The sequence below is a fragment of the Sus scrofa genome, chromosome 15, assembly GCF_000003025.6.
Source record: "Sus scrofa isolate TJ Tabasco breed Duroc chromosome 15, Sscrofa11.1, whole genome shotgun sequence".
In the NCBI taxonomy this organism is placed as follows: Eukaryota; Metazoa; Chordata; class Mammalia; order Artiodactyla; family Suidae; genus Sus; species Sus scrofa.
The window spans coordinates 31,071,529-31,087,366 of NC_010457.5; the positions used below are offsets into that span (position 1 = coordinate 31,071,529).

A 15,838-nucleotide genomic window follows, 5' to 3' on the forward strand; every position below is an offset into this window, starting at 1 on the left:
ACAGAGATCCCAAAACAGGAGTACCAAGCTTTGGTCTCCTGTAACAAACCTACTTTTCCAGTTTTTGGAATACATCAAGGAAGACGTTCGAGAAAGAGGGCAAGTATTCACATTTTATTTTCTGGTGGGGCCTTTCCATTTGGGAGGTAACACAGAAATGCATATGTTTTCCCTTTTTAAAAATTTTTTTTCTCTTCTTTTTTTTTCTTTTTAGGGCCACACCTGCAGCACATGGAAGTTCCCAGGCTAGGGATCGAATCGGAGCCGCAGCTGAGGCCACGCCACAGCCACAGCAATGCTGGAGCCAAGCAATAGCAGATCCTTAACCCACTGAGCAAGGTCAGGGATCATCAAACCCACATCTTCATGGACACTAGTCAGATTCTTAACCTGCTGAGCCACAACACGAACTCTATAAATGTTTTGTTTTCAAACTGCTAACGGGAATAAAGTGACTGAGTTTGACTCTAAGGGCTCAGATCACCTACCCCCATCCTTCTGTTCCCAGTGACATAAGAGACCTGGATGGCTCTGGGGCTTTTCTCTGAATGGCCAGCATTTAAGCCAAAAGGACTGACTTCCTCTCCCTTTTGCTTTGAAGTCATCACCTGTCCTTTCTCCCAGGACAAGGTGGCGCTACTCTTCTGGTTGGGGGGGCGGGGGACGGGAACTCTTCTACCCCCAGTGTTTCCTGTTGTGGTGATTCGTTCAGGAGGCCAGTGGGAAATCAAAGGCCGGGGTCAGGCAAGGAGAGAAACAGGGTTGTGTGTGCATGTGTCCTGTTTTAGCCTCAAGGACGGAGACACAACCACAGGACCCTGTAGATGCTAAGCCAGTTATGAACACATGGGCTGTAGCCACTTTCAGAAATCTCTAGGCATGTCAGAAAGGGCTACAAACTACAGGATTTCTCATAGGGAGTCCTGACCACTCAACTGACCACCACAGCACACACGCCACTGTTGCCGAGAACAGCAAAATTTACCGTCTGGACTTGAGACCATGACAACAGCTCAGGCTGTGACGTATCCCTTCCCCTGGCTCTGCTGGGTCCCAAGGCCTCCCTTCCCGGCTTCCCAGCCTTTCCTTCCAAGTCCTGGGGGGATAGTTAGCTTCATTTTCCCCTTTGGTGATCACCTTATCTAACTGGAACTTGCTTAAGAAGGAAAAACAAAGTTACTGGGTCCCCCCCCCCTTTTAATTCCTTATTAGACTCTAGCTCTAGAGTCTAATAAAGTCATCTGGGGAGCTCCCTGGTGGTCCAGTGGTTTGGTTAGCATGCAGTGTTTTCACTGCTGTGGCCTGGGTTCAGTTCCTGGTCTGGGAACTGAGATCCCACATCAAGCAACTGCATGCTGCGGCCAAAAAAAAAAAAAAAAAAAAAAAAAAAATCATCTGGATGGATCTGTTTATAAGGAGGGGAGATGAAAAACAACAAGTGTGAAAGAGAGACGGGAAGGGGCCAGGCAAAGGGAACAAGACCCTTTCTGCTAGAATCCCTATGAGAACTAGGCGCACGGCTAGGGGTCAAATCAGAGCAGCAGGTGCCGGCCTACGCCACAGCCACGCCAAATCTGAGCTGCATTTGTGAGCTCCACCACGGCTCAAGGGAACACCAGATCCTTAACCTACTGAGCGGGGCCAGGGATCAAACCCGCATGCTCATAGACACTAGTCGGGTTCGTTACTAGTGAACCACAACGGGAACTCCTCACTAGTTCTTTATAACAAAATGAACTTCAGGCATCTTTACCTACCACCATGATTTCAAATACATTATAGTAAATACATTACAAATTAAATATTCTACTGACCTTGCGCCCATACAGGGAAAAAGCTCTGGGGTCATGACCCAGTGAAGGGTTCTACTTAGGAAACCTAGTCTCATGCATCATGTCATTTCCTTTCACCAGCCGATAAGAGCATTTTCAGACACATCAATAGAATGCTAAGTAAAGCTGCCAAGGGTCCTGACACTGCGGCAGGGCAGGGACTGAAACCCAGGTCTGTGTCATCTAAAGCAGGGCTCTCTCCATGCAAATGTCTCCAAAGGAGCCGCAAACGGGCACTCTGACCCACAACTTTCACTCGCCTGACATTTGAGGTTTCAGAAGCCTTAAAGTAGAGCAGAACTGTTACTCCTCTAGCAAAATTAGGAAAAATATAAAAACAGTTAACTCTCGTCAATCTCTCTCTCAGGATGTCTATGAAAACAATGACAGGTTCTTGTGTACAAGCAATGGCTTTGTCCTCTTCAGGGACAAGAAGAGTCTTAAGACCATTTATATTTGGAAATTATAAAACCAGAAAGCTCAGAGTTCCCTGATGCCCTGGTGGTTAAGGACCTGGTGATGTTACTGCTGTGGCTCAGGTCCTACTATGGCCCAGGGCTCGATCCCTGGCCCAGGAACCTCTGCATGCCGTGGGCATGGCTAAAAAAACAAACTATGAAGCCTCAAGAGATTATAACAAATGATGAACTATAATGAACCATGATTCAAAACGCCCCAGAAAATTCTTTAGACAGATTTCTTCCTAACAAGCTCAACCCTGGACCATTATACTCAGCCCCAAATTCCTTCCAAGTCTAAGACATGAAAGGAAGGCCAGGAGTTCCCTTGTGGCGCAGTGGGTTAAGGATCTGGTGGTATCACTGCAGTGGCATAGGTTGCTACTGTGACATGGTTTCAACCCCTGACCCAGGAACTTTCACATGCTGTGGGTGGCCAAAAAAAACCAAACAAAAAAAAAAAAGGAAGGCAGGCAAAGGGCCTCCTGAAGGCTATTTCATTCCAAACGTACCTGAATTCGGCAGTTGCTGTAAAGGATTCATGCTCTGTGATTGAGAACACGAGGAGGAAACCCTCCCCACTTCGGAAGTAGTTGTCTCGAATGGCTGCGTAGTCCTCCTGGCCAGCCGTGTCCAGAATATCTATCTGGACTTCCTCGCCATCAAGAACCACTTTCTTTCTGTAACTGTCCGCTTTGGTGGGTTCATAGTCTTCTACGAACTGAGGAAATAAACAGCATAATTAGTAATAGTTTTGTCTTGGGGAGGGTTTTTTTGTTTTGTTTTGTTTTGCTTTTCAGGGCTGCCTGAGGCATACAGAGGTTCCCAGGCTAAGGGTCTAATCAGAGTTGCAGCTGCTGGCCTACAGCACAGCCACAGCAATGCTAGATCTGAGCTGCATCTGCGACCTACACCACAGTTCATGGCAACGCCAGATTCTTAACCCACTGAGCGAGGCCAGGGATTGAACCCACATCCTCACAGATACTAGTCAGATTTGCTTCTGCTGCACTATGATGGGAACTCCAAGAATAGCTTTTTTTTTTTTTTGTCTTTTTGCCTTTTCTTGAGCTGCTCCCACGGCATATGGAGGTTCCCAGGCTAGGGGTCAAATCAGAGCTATAGCTGCCAGCCTACGCCAGAGCCATAGCAATGCAGAATCTGAGCCGCATCTGCGACCCACACCACAACTCACGGCAATGCCGGATCCTTAACCCACTGAGCAAGGCCAGGGATCGAACCCGTAACCTCATGGTTCCTAGTCGGATTCGTTAACCACTCTGCCACGACGGGAACTCCATCCAAGAATAGTTTTAAGACAAATAAAATTTGCCAAAGAATATATTTCCGTACATGGGTACTTTGCCTATCATCAATGGAGTATTTATTGAGGGCCCATAATTATCATACTATGTGCAAGGCACTCTTAAAGGACAAATAACTCCTTATGCAATACTTTTCTTCTTTGCTGCTTTCACTTCTTCCATTTTTCATTTTTCATTTTGTTTTTAAACAATCAGAGCAGATAGTCCCATTTTACAGGTGAGGAGACCAAGCAGAAAGCAGAACACTTGGCAACACTCCTGTGGAAAACTGTAATACAAGCACCAGCAAGGGTAAGGGACAGGAGCTCTTGTTCATAATCTACCCAAGTATAAAACACATCTGAGTGACTGGGTCACCATGCTGTATAGTAGAAAACTGACAGAACACTGTAAACCATATTATGAAAATAAAAATCAGTATGTAAAAAAAATTAAAAAAAAAACACATCTGAAAAGTAATATGTCAAGAGGTACCAAGAGGCTTCAATAACTATACATGATACACTCCGAATGCGTCAAAGATTCAGTGTAAAAAATAAGACCCTCAAGTACTTGAGGAAAACATGGGTATTGAGATCCCCTTATTACCTAGAAGGAGGGAAGGCCTTTTTTTTTTTTTTTTGTCTTTTTGTCATTTCTTGGGCTGCTCCCGCGGCATATGGAGGTTCCCAGGCTAGGGGTCGAATCGGAGCTATAGCTGCCAGCCTACGCCAGAGCCACAGCAACGCAGGATCCAAGCCACGTCTGTGACTTACACCACAGCTCACGGCAACGCCGGATCGTTAACCCACTGAGCAAGGGCAGGGACCGAACCCGCAACCTCATGGTTCCTAGTCGGATTCGTTAACCACTGCGCCACAATGGGAACTCCGGAAGGCCTTTTTAATTATCACTCAAAATCCAAAGCCAGAAAAAAGAAAAAATTGATAAATTAGACTCCATAAGAAGTTTTAAAACTTCTGTATGGTATAACACACTATAAATAAAGACAAATGACAGCAGGGAAAAAGTATTTAAACAAATATCACAAAGAGCCATGTATTTGCAGTTCCTAGAAACAAGGAGGGGAAAGAAAAAAATCAACAATCCAGTGGGGGCGGAGTTCCCGTCGTGGCTCAGTGGTTAACGAATCCGACTAGGAACCCTGAGGTTGCGGGTTCCATCCCTGGCCTCACTCAGTGGGTTAAGGATCTGGTGTTGCCGTGAGCTGTGGTGTAGGTTGCAAATGCGGCTTGGATCCCAAGTTGCTGTGTCTCTGGTGTAGGCCGGTGGCTACAGCTCCGATTCGACCCCTAGCCTGGGAACCTCCATATGCCGCGGGAGCAGCCCAAGAAATGGCAAAAAAGACAAAAATAAATAAATAAACAATCCAGTGGGGAAAAGTGGCAACAGATATAAACAATTCATAGAAAAATGAATTCATATGATGGTTAAACATATGAGAGAAGGTTCACCCTCACTAATAAAGAAAATAAAAATTGTAACTATCTTTGCCATACCATTTTTCACCTACCAAACTGGCAAAAATCCCACAGTCTGACGACATACTCTGGGGAAAAGACCCTCCTGCCCACTGCTACTGGGAACAGAGAACAGTGCGGCCTTTATGGAGATAAATACGGCAACACTAATGATTGAGACAAGTACTCATCCTGCTTCTAGGAATCTAATCTACACAAACACCTACACAGGTACATCTAAGCTTATCCACTGTAGTGCCACGTGCAATAGCAAAAGATTACAGACCACGGGAATGCCCAGAGCAGGGATCCACATAATGGAACACTATGCAGGTATAAAAAAAGAGGGGAGGACATGTACAGATATATAAATATCTTTAGGATATTACAATCCACCTTTTGCATAATATATACATACACATATAAGATATACCTTTTAATTGACAGAACACTGTAAATCAACTATAATGGAAAAAATTAAAAAATAAAATAAAATATAGGAGTTTCTGTCATGGCACAGCAGAAATGAATCCAGCTAGGAACCATGAGGTTGAGGATTCAATCCCTGGACTCGCTCAGTGGGTTAAGGATCCAGTGTTACTGTGAGCTGTGATGTGTGTCGAAGACACGGCTGGGATCTGGCATTGCTGTGGCTCTGGTGTAGGCTGGCAGCTGTAGCTCCGATTAGACCCCTAGCCTGGGAACCTCCATATGCCATAGGTGTGGCCCTAAAAAGACAAAAAGACCAAAAAAAATTTTTTTAATTAAATAAAATTTAAAAATATACCAAAAAAACAGATGTACCGTGTGTGTGTGTGTGTGTGTGTGTTTGTGTGTGTGTGTGTATTTGCCAAAAACACACCCCGGAAGGACAAAGCAAAACAAATTTAAAAGCTGATAAACAGAAAAACTGAAGAAAATGAACCTAAATGAATATTAAGTTGGTTATGTAGCCCCATAAAGAAAGAATTAATTCAAGAGCCTTTGAAACAGAATGTCTAGATAAAATGCATTCCATTAAAAGAGACTAAGGACAAAAAATTCAAAGAAATGTTAAACTTCCCTCAGTGGTTATACTATCTGTTAAAAATTAACTCAAAATGGATCAAAGACTTAAATGTAAGAGCTGAAACTCTAAACCCATAGAAGAAAACACAGGTGGAAATCTTGGATTTAGCAATGCAGTCTTAGATATGACACCAAAAGCACAAGCAACAAAAGGAAAAACAGATAAAGTGGACTTTATCAAAATTGTAAAATTTCCTGCTTCAAAGAATACCACCAAAAAAGTGAAAAGACAACCCCCAGAATGGCAAAAAAAAAAATCTGTAAAGCATGTATCTAATAAGGATCTTATATCCAGAATATATAAATATTAAAAGCCAATAAAAACACAATTTTAAAATTAAAGGAAATTAAATGCCAATGTAAAAATAAGCCAAGGAAGAAAATGAGAAGAAATAAATGAAAATGGAAAAAAAAAATAGACAAAGGATCTGAACAGACATTTCTCCAAAGACAGTAACACAAATGGCCAATAAGCACATGAAAAGATGCTCAATATCATTAGTCGTTAGGAAAATGCAAATCAAAACCATGAGATACCACTTCACACCCCCTAGGAGGCCATAATCAAAAAGATGGAGATTAACAAACATCAGTGAGGATGTGGATAAATTAGAACCCTCATATATTGTAAAACGGTGCAACTGCTGGGGAAAACAGTTTTGCACTTCCCAAAAAGTTAAACAGAGAGTTACCACATAACCCAGCAAATTTCACTCCTCAGTATAAACCTAAAAATCTGACGTGTCTACAGAGAAACTTGAACATGAATGTTCACAGCAACATGACTCAGAATAGCCAAAAGTAGACACAATCTAAACATCTATCAGCTGATAAATAGAGAAAACATGGTATATCCAGACAATGGAACATTATTCTGTCATTAAAAATAATGAAGTATGATTCACGTTCTAATGTGGATGAAACTTGACAAATTATGGGAAGGAAAATAAGCCAGACACAAAAGACCACATATTATGAGTCTGTTTATAGGAAACATTCAGAATGAATGAATCTATGGAAACAGAAAGCAGAGTAGTAGTCACCAGGGCTGCAGGAGGGGATGGGGAGTGACTGCCAATGGTTATGAGGTTTCTTCTGGGTGATGAAAACATTCTGGAATTAGACAGTGGTGATGGTTGCACAATTCTGTGACTATACTAAAGCCACTGAGTTGTACACTGAAAAGGGTAAATTTTATGGTGTGTGATTTACATCTCATTTTTTAAAGGAATAACATACTGATACAGCTGTACCATGGATGAACTTTTAAAACATTATGTTCAGTGAGAGAGGCCAGACCTAAAGGTCACGTATTGTCTGATTCCATTTACATAAAAGGTCCAGAACAGCACATCCATAAAAACAGAATGTAGCTGCCAGGGCCCAGGGTGAGGGGTTGCAGGAGATTATGAGGAATGACTGCAACAGGTAGAGCTCTTCTTTTTTTGGAGTGATAAAAATGTTCTAAAATCCTATCATGGTGATGGCTGCATATCTGTCTGAATATACTAAAAATCATTGAATGGTACACTTTAAAAGGGTGAATTTCATTAGAATGGATAGACAATAGGGTCCTAGTGTACACTATAGAGAACTATATACAGTATGGAAATAGTTATATACATACATACATAATACATATATATATATACATATATACATAATGGAAAATAATTTTTTTTTTTTTGTCTTTTTGCCATTTCTTGGGCCGCTCCCACGGCACATGGAGGTTCCCAGGCTAGGGATCCAATCAGAGCCATAGCCGCTGGCCTACGCCAGAGACACAGCCAGAGACACAGCAACGCTGGATCTGAGCCACGTCTGCAACCTACACCGCAGTTCACAACAACGCCGAATTCTTAACCCACTGAGCAAGGCCAGAGATCGAACCCGCAACCTCATGGTTCTTGGTCGGATTCGTTAACCACTGAGCCACGACGGGAACTCTTTTTTTTTTTTTTAATAATTTTTTTAATTAAAGAATGTATATTATATATGACTGAGTCATTTTGCTATATAGCAGAAAATGGCACAACATTGTAAATCAACTGTAATTTTTTTTGAAAAAGTAAATTTCTTGGTGCATGAATTCTTTTTTATTTTATTTTTAAAAAATTTTTTTCTCGCTGTACAGCATTGGGATCAAGTTACTCTTACATGTATACATTTTTTTCCCCACCCTTTGTTCGGTTGCAATAATGAGTATCTAGACGTAATTCTCAATGCTACTCAGCAGGATCTCCATGTAAATCCATTCCAAGTTGTATCTGATAACCCCAAGCTCCCGATCCCTCCCACTCCCTTCCTCTCCCATTGGGCAGCCACAAGTCTATTCTCCAAGTCCATGATTTTCTTTTCTGTGGAAATGTTCATTTGTGCTATACAGTAGATTCCAGTTATAAGTGATATCATATGGTATTTGTCTTTGTCTTTCTGACTTATTTCACTCAGTATGAGAGTCTCTAGTTCCATCTATGTTGCTGCAAATGGCATTATGTCATTCTTTTTTATGGCTGAGTAGTATTCCATTGTGTATATATACCACACTTTCCTAATCCAATCATCTGTCGATGGACATTTGGGTTGTTTCCATGTCTTGGCTATTGTGAATAGTGCTGCAATGAACATGTGGGTGCAATGGTGCATGAATTCTTAATGAAGTCATAATTCATATTTTCTAAAAATTCAGTAACTGAATTGAAAATATCTGGGAGTTCCTGCTGTGACCCAGTGGGTTAAGAACCCAACTGCAGTGGTTCAGGTTGCTGTGGAGGCTTGGGTTAGATCCCCAGCCCAATGTAGTGGGTTAAAGGATCCAGCATTGCTGCAGCTGCAGCTTGGATTCAGTCCCTGGCCCAGGAACTTCCATATGCTGTGGGTGCAAAAAAAGAAAATATCAATGCGAACTTATGGCCTCTCTGATAAACACTCTTAAAAACAAGAGTATTGCCAAATGAAAGCCACTAATTCAAATTATTTTATTTTATTTATTTATTTTTGGTCTTTTTTTTTTTTTTTTTTTTGCCTTTCTAGGGCATATGGAGGTTCCCAGGCTAGGGGTCGAATCGGAGCTGCAGCCACTGGCCTACGCCAGAGCCACAGCAGGAGATGGAGCCAAGCCACATCTGCAACCTACACCACAGCTCACGGCAACGCCGGATCCTTAACCCACTGAGCAAGGCCAGGGATCAAACCCACAACCTCATGGTCCCTAGTCGGATTCGTTACTGCTGTGCCACGACAGGAACTCCAATTCAAATTATTTTAAATCAAAAAATGAAGTTGCCAAAGGAGTTTCGGTATTAGGCTCTCTTACATTCTTATAATAATGATCTTAAAATAGAGAAAATATTCTGTCTATGCTTCACAATGGTGTCCTTCTTTTAATACTCTTCAAAGACAGATACACAATCCCCCTTAAAACACACCCCAACCCCCAGTGCACATCTCTAAATACCACCATAAAGCATCTCAGTTGTGGAACTCCCTGGTGGCCTAGCAGTTAGGAATCCAGCATTGTCACTGCTGGGGCATGAGTTTGATCCGTGACCCAGGAACTTCCGTAGGCCGTGAGTATAGCCAAAAAAAAAGCACCTCAACTGCTTATTTTTAAACTTCCAAGGATAAAAGCAGCCAGGGGCTTTTTTTTCACTTGCAGTCAGAATGTCCTGATACGACCATCTAGATCCATGCTACGGAAAAGTGTGCCTGTTGTTGGAACACTGGTTTATAATCTTGACATTCACATTTTCCCACTAGAAACAGGAACTTCCCAGAGCCTGGCTATCTGTTAACAGGAACCGTACAACTGGCCTTGCCGGGCTGCTGTGATTCCATCTCAAATGCCCAAGACACGCCAACCCAGGGCCAACTTCACACAGACCTGTTCTTCTCGAGCCACGTCTAAGCTGCCTGTGCTGGGCTGCTTAGAGTGTAAAGCGGTTACTGCCAAAATCCCCCCATTGCCAACCTCACTTTACCAGAAAAGGCCTCAAATCCTAAAGTCTTCAAATCCAAGGATTAAAAGGTTAATATCTCCATCTGCCACACTGGCAGTTCCTTCCAACTTTTCCAAGTCAGACCTTAGACAAAAATAAAGACTTCTGAGATTATGGCTCCTTCCATAATCCAATTTCCCTGAAAATTCTAACATAGAAGCTAAAAGTTTGTTTGTTTGTTTGTTTTAAACAAAGGGCAAAGCACTGGAGCAGAAGCAAACAGTCTGAATGGCTCATGATGCTCCAAGACAGCCGGCATCTCCAAGTACAGGACTCAGTTTCCTCTTCTTTGCAATTGGGCTCGGCTGCCTCACCTCCCAGAACAGCGCATGTGACCACATGTCAGAACTGCTTTATGAAAAGAGACCCCCCAGCTCTCAACTCCAGAAGGGATGTTGTAAAGGTGCCCCTGAAAGTCTGTTATCAGTGAGGTTTGGGAATCACTGCTAAGGTCTCAAGCTCCAAAACTGTGATTCTAGAACCATACCGTTCAAAATCACAGCCACCAGCCAGGAGTCCAGAGCTCAGCAGCCACCGGCATTGGACAGAACAGACACAACATTTCCGGCATCACAGAAAATTCTAAGAAAATCAAAGCTTCCCCAAACAGACATCACTACTCTCTCTTCTCTTCTTGCTCAGATTTTATTTGACCATTTCTTCAATAGCTGCTGCTTTCTGGTCCTCAGATAGGTCAGCCGGCAGAAAAACAGACTCAGGTCAGGTCAGTTTCTCTGAAGCAACTGGGAAGAGGACAAGCAGCTCTCGATCCTTCTGCACATGTCTCCCACCCCACCCCACCCCACTCCTTGAACCCAGACTACTGCATGCACACACAGAAACATAGGCAGTGAAAAGGAAAAACCCAGACTCAACTCTCCTGGTCTCCTGCGGGGTCGGCGGCCACACTGTGCAGAATGGATCCTGGCCTCAAAGCGAAGTCGGGCTCTATGTCTGAACCCATCCTTAGATTCGCAGCTGGGACCTGTCAGTCACCCACACAGTGGAGGAGCCCTTCCTCCACTGACCTGCTCTCTGACCCAGGCCTTCTGGACAGCAGTATGACTGTCCTTTAGGCTGGATCCTTCCCTCTTGTGGGGTCTCTCCAGGGCCCTGTAACATGTTTGGTAGCATCCCGGGCCTCTACCCACTGGGTGCCAGTAGCACCCTTCGCCCCTCAGTTGTTCATGATTTGGCGGGGGAGGAGGAGGGATGGGGGGGGAGGGGAGGTGGGGGAAGGGCATCTTCGCCTTGATCCTTTATCTCCAGTAACAACTGCTGCTCTAACCCTGTCTCCCTCGTCCTAATTCCTCTCCTCACCCTCTTTTCTTCCCCAGCCTCTGTTAAAGAAGAAAGAGAAAGAATCGTTAGTAACCAAATCACATCATCAGGCAAAAACAAACAAAGCCTTCCAAAGCCAATGTTGAAACCTGCCTCCCTTCCTTCACCCAAAAACGCTGTGGGTCAATTAAACAGATTATGTTAGATTCCCCCACTTTGGGCCTGAGTATAAAATAAAGAAATGCAAGCATCAAAAATAAAAGCTTCTCATGATAAGATACAGGAGGGCTCTGACCCAGGATGAGAGGGAGGTTTTGGTCTGAAGCTTCTTCACCACAGGGCCCTCAAATTATGCAAAGAATATTAAATACAAGGGCGATCATTCGGGAGAGAGTGAGATGGACTGGGACTTTGGGGTTAGTAGATGCAAACCAATACATTTAGAATGCATAAACAGGGAGTTCCCATGTGGCTCAGCAGGTTAGGAACCCAACTAGTATCCATGAGGATGCAGGTTTGATCCCTGGCCTCACTCAATGGGTTAAGGATCCAGCATTGTCAAAAGCTGTGGCGTAAGCAGCAGATGTGGGTTGGATCTGGCGTTGCTGCAGCTGTGGCACGGGCCAGCGGCTGCAGCTCTGATTTGACCCCTAGCCTGGGAACTTCCATAATGGATAAGCAATGAGGTCCTACTTTACAGCACAGGGGATTGTAGTCCAATCTCTTGGAATAGACCACGATGGAAGATAATATAAGAACGTGAATATACATATATATATATATATGTATACATATATATATGTATGACTGGGTCCCTTTGCTATGCTGCAGAAATTGGCACAACACTGTAAAACAACTAGATTTTAATAAAAAAATAAGAAATTTTTTAAATAAGCAATCATTCAGAATAGAAAAGAAATCATAATTCATCACAAGTTTTCTGCAATGTCCCAATGCTGGGGTGAACCCACCCTCAGGGGCCCCTCAGTGAATCGGGCCCTTGTGTGATGTTCTCCCCTTAATGGCAGAGGACCCACGCCTAGCTTCTCACCAACAGGACACGGCAGCGGTGATGAGCCAACCCCATGACTATGTTTCTGGTTCGGAACCCTGCAGAGACTCTCCTGCTGGCCGGGAAGAAGCCAGCTGCATGGTAAGAGCTGTCTATGGAAAGGGCCACTCGGCAGAGGCCTGCGGACGACCTCCGGGGCATCTGCCCGCCGCTAGGGGGCCTGGAGGAGCCGGGAGCCTCTCCACACCCTTCCTGCAGACTGAGACCCAGAGCCACACTCTCAGCTCAGCGGGTCCACACTCCTCACCCCTGGAGCCTGGAGATGATTGATGTGTATTGTTTCAAGCTACTGACCATGTGGTAATTTGTTACACAGCAATAATACAAATACCACTTACATCACAAAATCATCTGCCTGACATACCTCTAGAATACCTTCCTACTTTGTCTGCTTCATACATTCGAATAATCTTGTCGTGTGCCCAGGATCCTGAAAAATCTCCTACAGAGAACTAAAAAATAATTCAGTCTTTCCTCTAGCAAATTGAAAAATAGTTCTGTTATTGATGGTTTAGGAAAGTTTTTTTCTCGGCTTCACAACTACAGGACAATTACTGGCAATGAAAAGTTTAGGACTATTGCCAAATTTGGGAAACCTCTACTGACCCTCCCCCGTAAGACCTGGAAGAACTTTCTAGACACTGTTTCTGACACTATTTCCACCCCTGCTCTTCCTCCACCACCCACACACTTTCAGTGGCAGGTGCCACAGGACCTACTCACACCAGGACACACCCTGGCTGGTGAGTCAGCACCGCCGGCAGTGGGAAGGCTGGGACTGCTGGGAATAACCCCACCGCATAAACACACACAACTGACACACCATTGGTGCCCAGCCAAATGCATCCTCAATTCAGCTTCCCTCAGCTAGACCCCCAAAAAGTCATGACCACTCCATCGCCACCCAGCACAGGAGGAAGCTGGACAGAGGAGAAAGTCTAGGGGAAAGAGAGAGCGATCTTACTGCCCATGGTTATACTGTCTTCTTTCGCGCACATTAGGGAAAGCACGTGCCTGTGCAAACACAGTGCCAGTGAGAAGCCCCAAGGTTTAAGCTCTGGTCTAAACCCTCTGCTGCAGGACCGGCAAGGGGCCATCAGGCAGGGACATTTGTTGGCTCAGGAATCAAGACCCTGGACTCAGCACATTATCCCCGGTAAGTGATGAGACTCTGAGGCAAAGATGGGGCGAACTTCACTTTGATCCCTGGAAGAACTAGAGAGAACATGACATCTGTCCCTTGGGGAAAGATTAAGTTCATATGACAACTCGGCTCTCCCTTTCAGTATCTCCCCAAAGTGACTGTCACAAAGCTAAGCCACTGACCCATTCTTTAGATGCACCTGCTCAAAGGTCCCTTCCTCCTCCCTTGCTCCTGTCATAAAGAAGGTTCCAAGGAGAACAGAATTGGGGTTGCCAAGGGGGAGAGGCAAGGGGAGGGATGGAGTGGGAGTTAGGGATTGGCAGATGCAAACTATTACACATACGATGGATAAACAAGGTCCTACTGTGTATAGCACAGGGAGCCATAGTCAATATCCTGTGAAAACCCATAACGGAAAAACATATGAAAAAGAATATATATATACATATATATATGTATGTATGTTTAACTGAGTCACTTTGCTGTACAGCAGAAACTAACAAAACACTGTAAATCAACTATACGTCAATTAAATTTTTTAAAAAATAAAAAACATGTAACACCAACTGATCCACATAAACATTTAATTGCACTTCAATTTCTAAAAATTTTTTAATATGTGATTTTTTTACATGAATTCTGAGCTGAAGGGCAAACGTAGTAGAAAAAGATGACTGAAATACTTCCCCTTATTTCAGGAAGGATCTCCTAAAACACAGGTTTCATTGTGCTAGAGTCTTGGAGATATGACATGCTCAAGGATCTTGGAGATAAATCGGTACCAAGACATAGTAAAGCAAAATTCTACTGTGAAAGGAAAGGAAAGGAAAAAGGGAAAAGAAAAGAGAAAAGAAAAGCACCAAGTATACCAATGGAAGTTACGTGCAGGGACCCCGCATGTCTCTGCCAGAGCTGAAATTACTCACCTGCAGTCAGCAGTGCGGCTCTGACACTGGTCAGAAGCCCCTGGAGAGCTACGAAGAAACCAGCCTAACACAAGGTGCCCCAGGACCCTCCCGCTGGAGCAGGGACACGGCCACCGCAGGCTGGCCGGGGCGGGTGTCTTACCTCATCGTACATGAACTGGAGCGTCAGTGCCGACTTGCCGACCCCGCCACTGCCGACCATGATCACCTTGTGAAGGGCCAAGGAGCTCTGGCTCTTACTCTTGTTGGCAGCCATCCTGCTGGTTTTCTGAGGTCACGAAACACGGACAGAGGACCCAGTGGAAGAGCTGCCAGTGAAGACAACAAAGACTCTGAGGCGGGTGCCTTTTCACTCCAGTGAAATCAAACGTGAACCATCCGCTCCAGAAAAGCCCAACCCACCGGTCCGACAGAGAGGTCATTCTTCCAGGCTCCAGGCAGAGACAGAAGCCCTCCAGCATCTCTGGCAGTCACTGCCCAGAGCAGCGCCAGGACCAGAGCGAGGGTGAGGCAGAGAGAAGAAGGTGTGTGTGCATCCATCGCCCATCACCAAACCAGCACACCCGCCACAGAGCTGCACTGACACGGGGGACCAGACAGAGACTCCACGTCACCTGTGCCACAGGGACCTCACAGGGACCTCAGTCCCATCCCTTTATTTACACCGCCCCCTCCCACGTATGTTCAACACACACACCCTCACACGGCCTTCCGGGGGACCAAAGCGGAACCCTGAGAATGGTTAAGTCAACGTGCTTTTAATAACAAGCATCCCTTCGTGACATGCGACATATAGGAAAACTAAATTATTCACTCCACATTCATTTACATCGGCGAACTAAAATGAGTTACACTTTTCTAAAATAATAGTCTATTCTGGAGTTCCATGGTGGCTCAGTGGGTTAAGGATCCAGTGTCGTCACTGCAGTGGCATGGGTTGCTGCAATGGTGCAGTTTCAATCCCTAGCCCTGGAATTTCCTCATGCCACGGATGCAAACATTAGTAAGTCATTAATTAACAACCTATTAGTCAAAATCAGTTTTAACCTCATCAGAAGTGAAATCGAATGAGCAGAACAGAGCAACCTTGGTGGTGTGGGAAGAGAAAGTATTCCAGAGTTCCCATCGTGGCGCAGCAGAAACGAATCTGACTAGTGTCCATGAGGACGCAGGTTCAATCCCTGGCCTTGCTCAGTGGGTTAAGGATCTGGTGTTGCCGTGAGCTGTGGTGTAGGTCACAGACTCAGCTCAGATCAAGCATTGCTGTGGCTGTG

At 44.5% G+C, this 15,838-nt stretch overlaps 1 protein-coding gene across 9 annotated transcripts in view; it reads right to left on the reverse strand.

Annotated features, from left to right (window-relative positions):
- Window positions 1–15,838, reverse strand: part of RALB (RAS like proto-oncogene B) — a 54,097-nt gene that overhangs the window by 7,188 nt on the left and 31,071 nt on the right. For 8 of the 9 annotated variants that reach the window (XM_021074756.1, XM_003359447.4, XM_021074757.1 and 5 more), the window contains exons 2-3: window positions 14,707–14,872; window positions 2,803–3,011 (exon numbers count right to left, since the gene is read on the reverse strand). In XM_021074756.1, the coding sequence (XP_020930415.1) occupies window positions 2,803–3,011; window positions 14,707–14,820 (323 nt within the window). In that variant the 5' untranslated portion in view covers window positions 14,821–14,872. Of the gene's footprint in view, window positions 1–2,802; window positions 3,012–14,706; window positions 14,873–14,966; window positions 14,987–15,838 lie in introns of those variants that run through there. The other variant, XM_021074755.1, reaches the window with a different exon arrangement.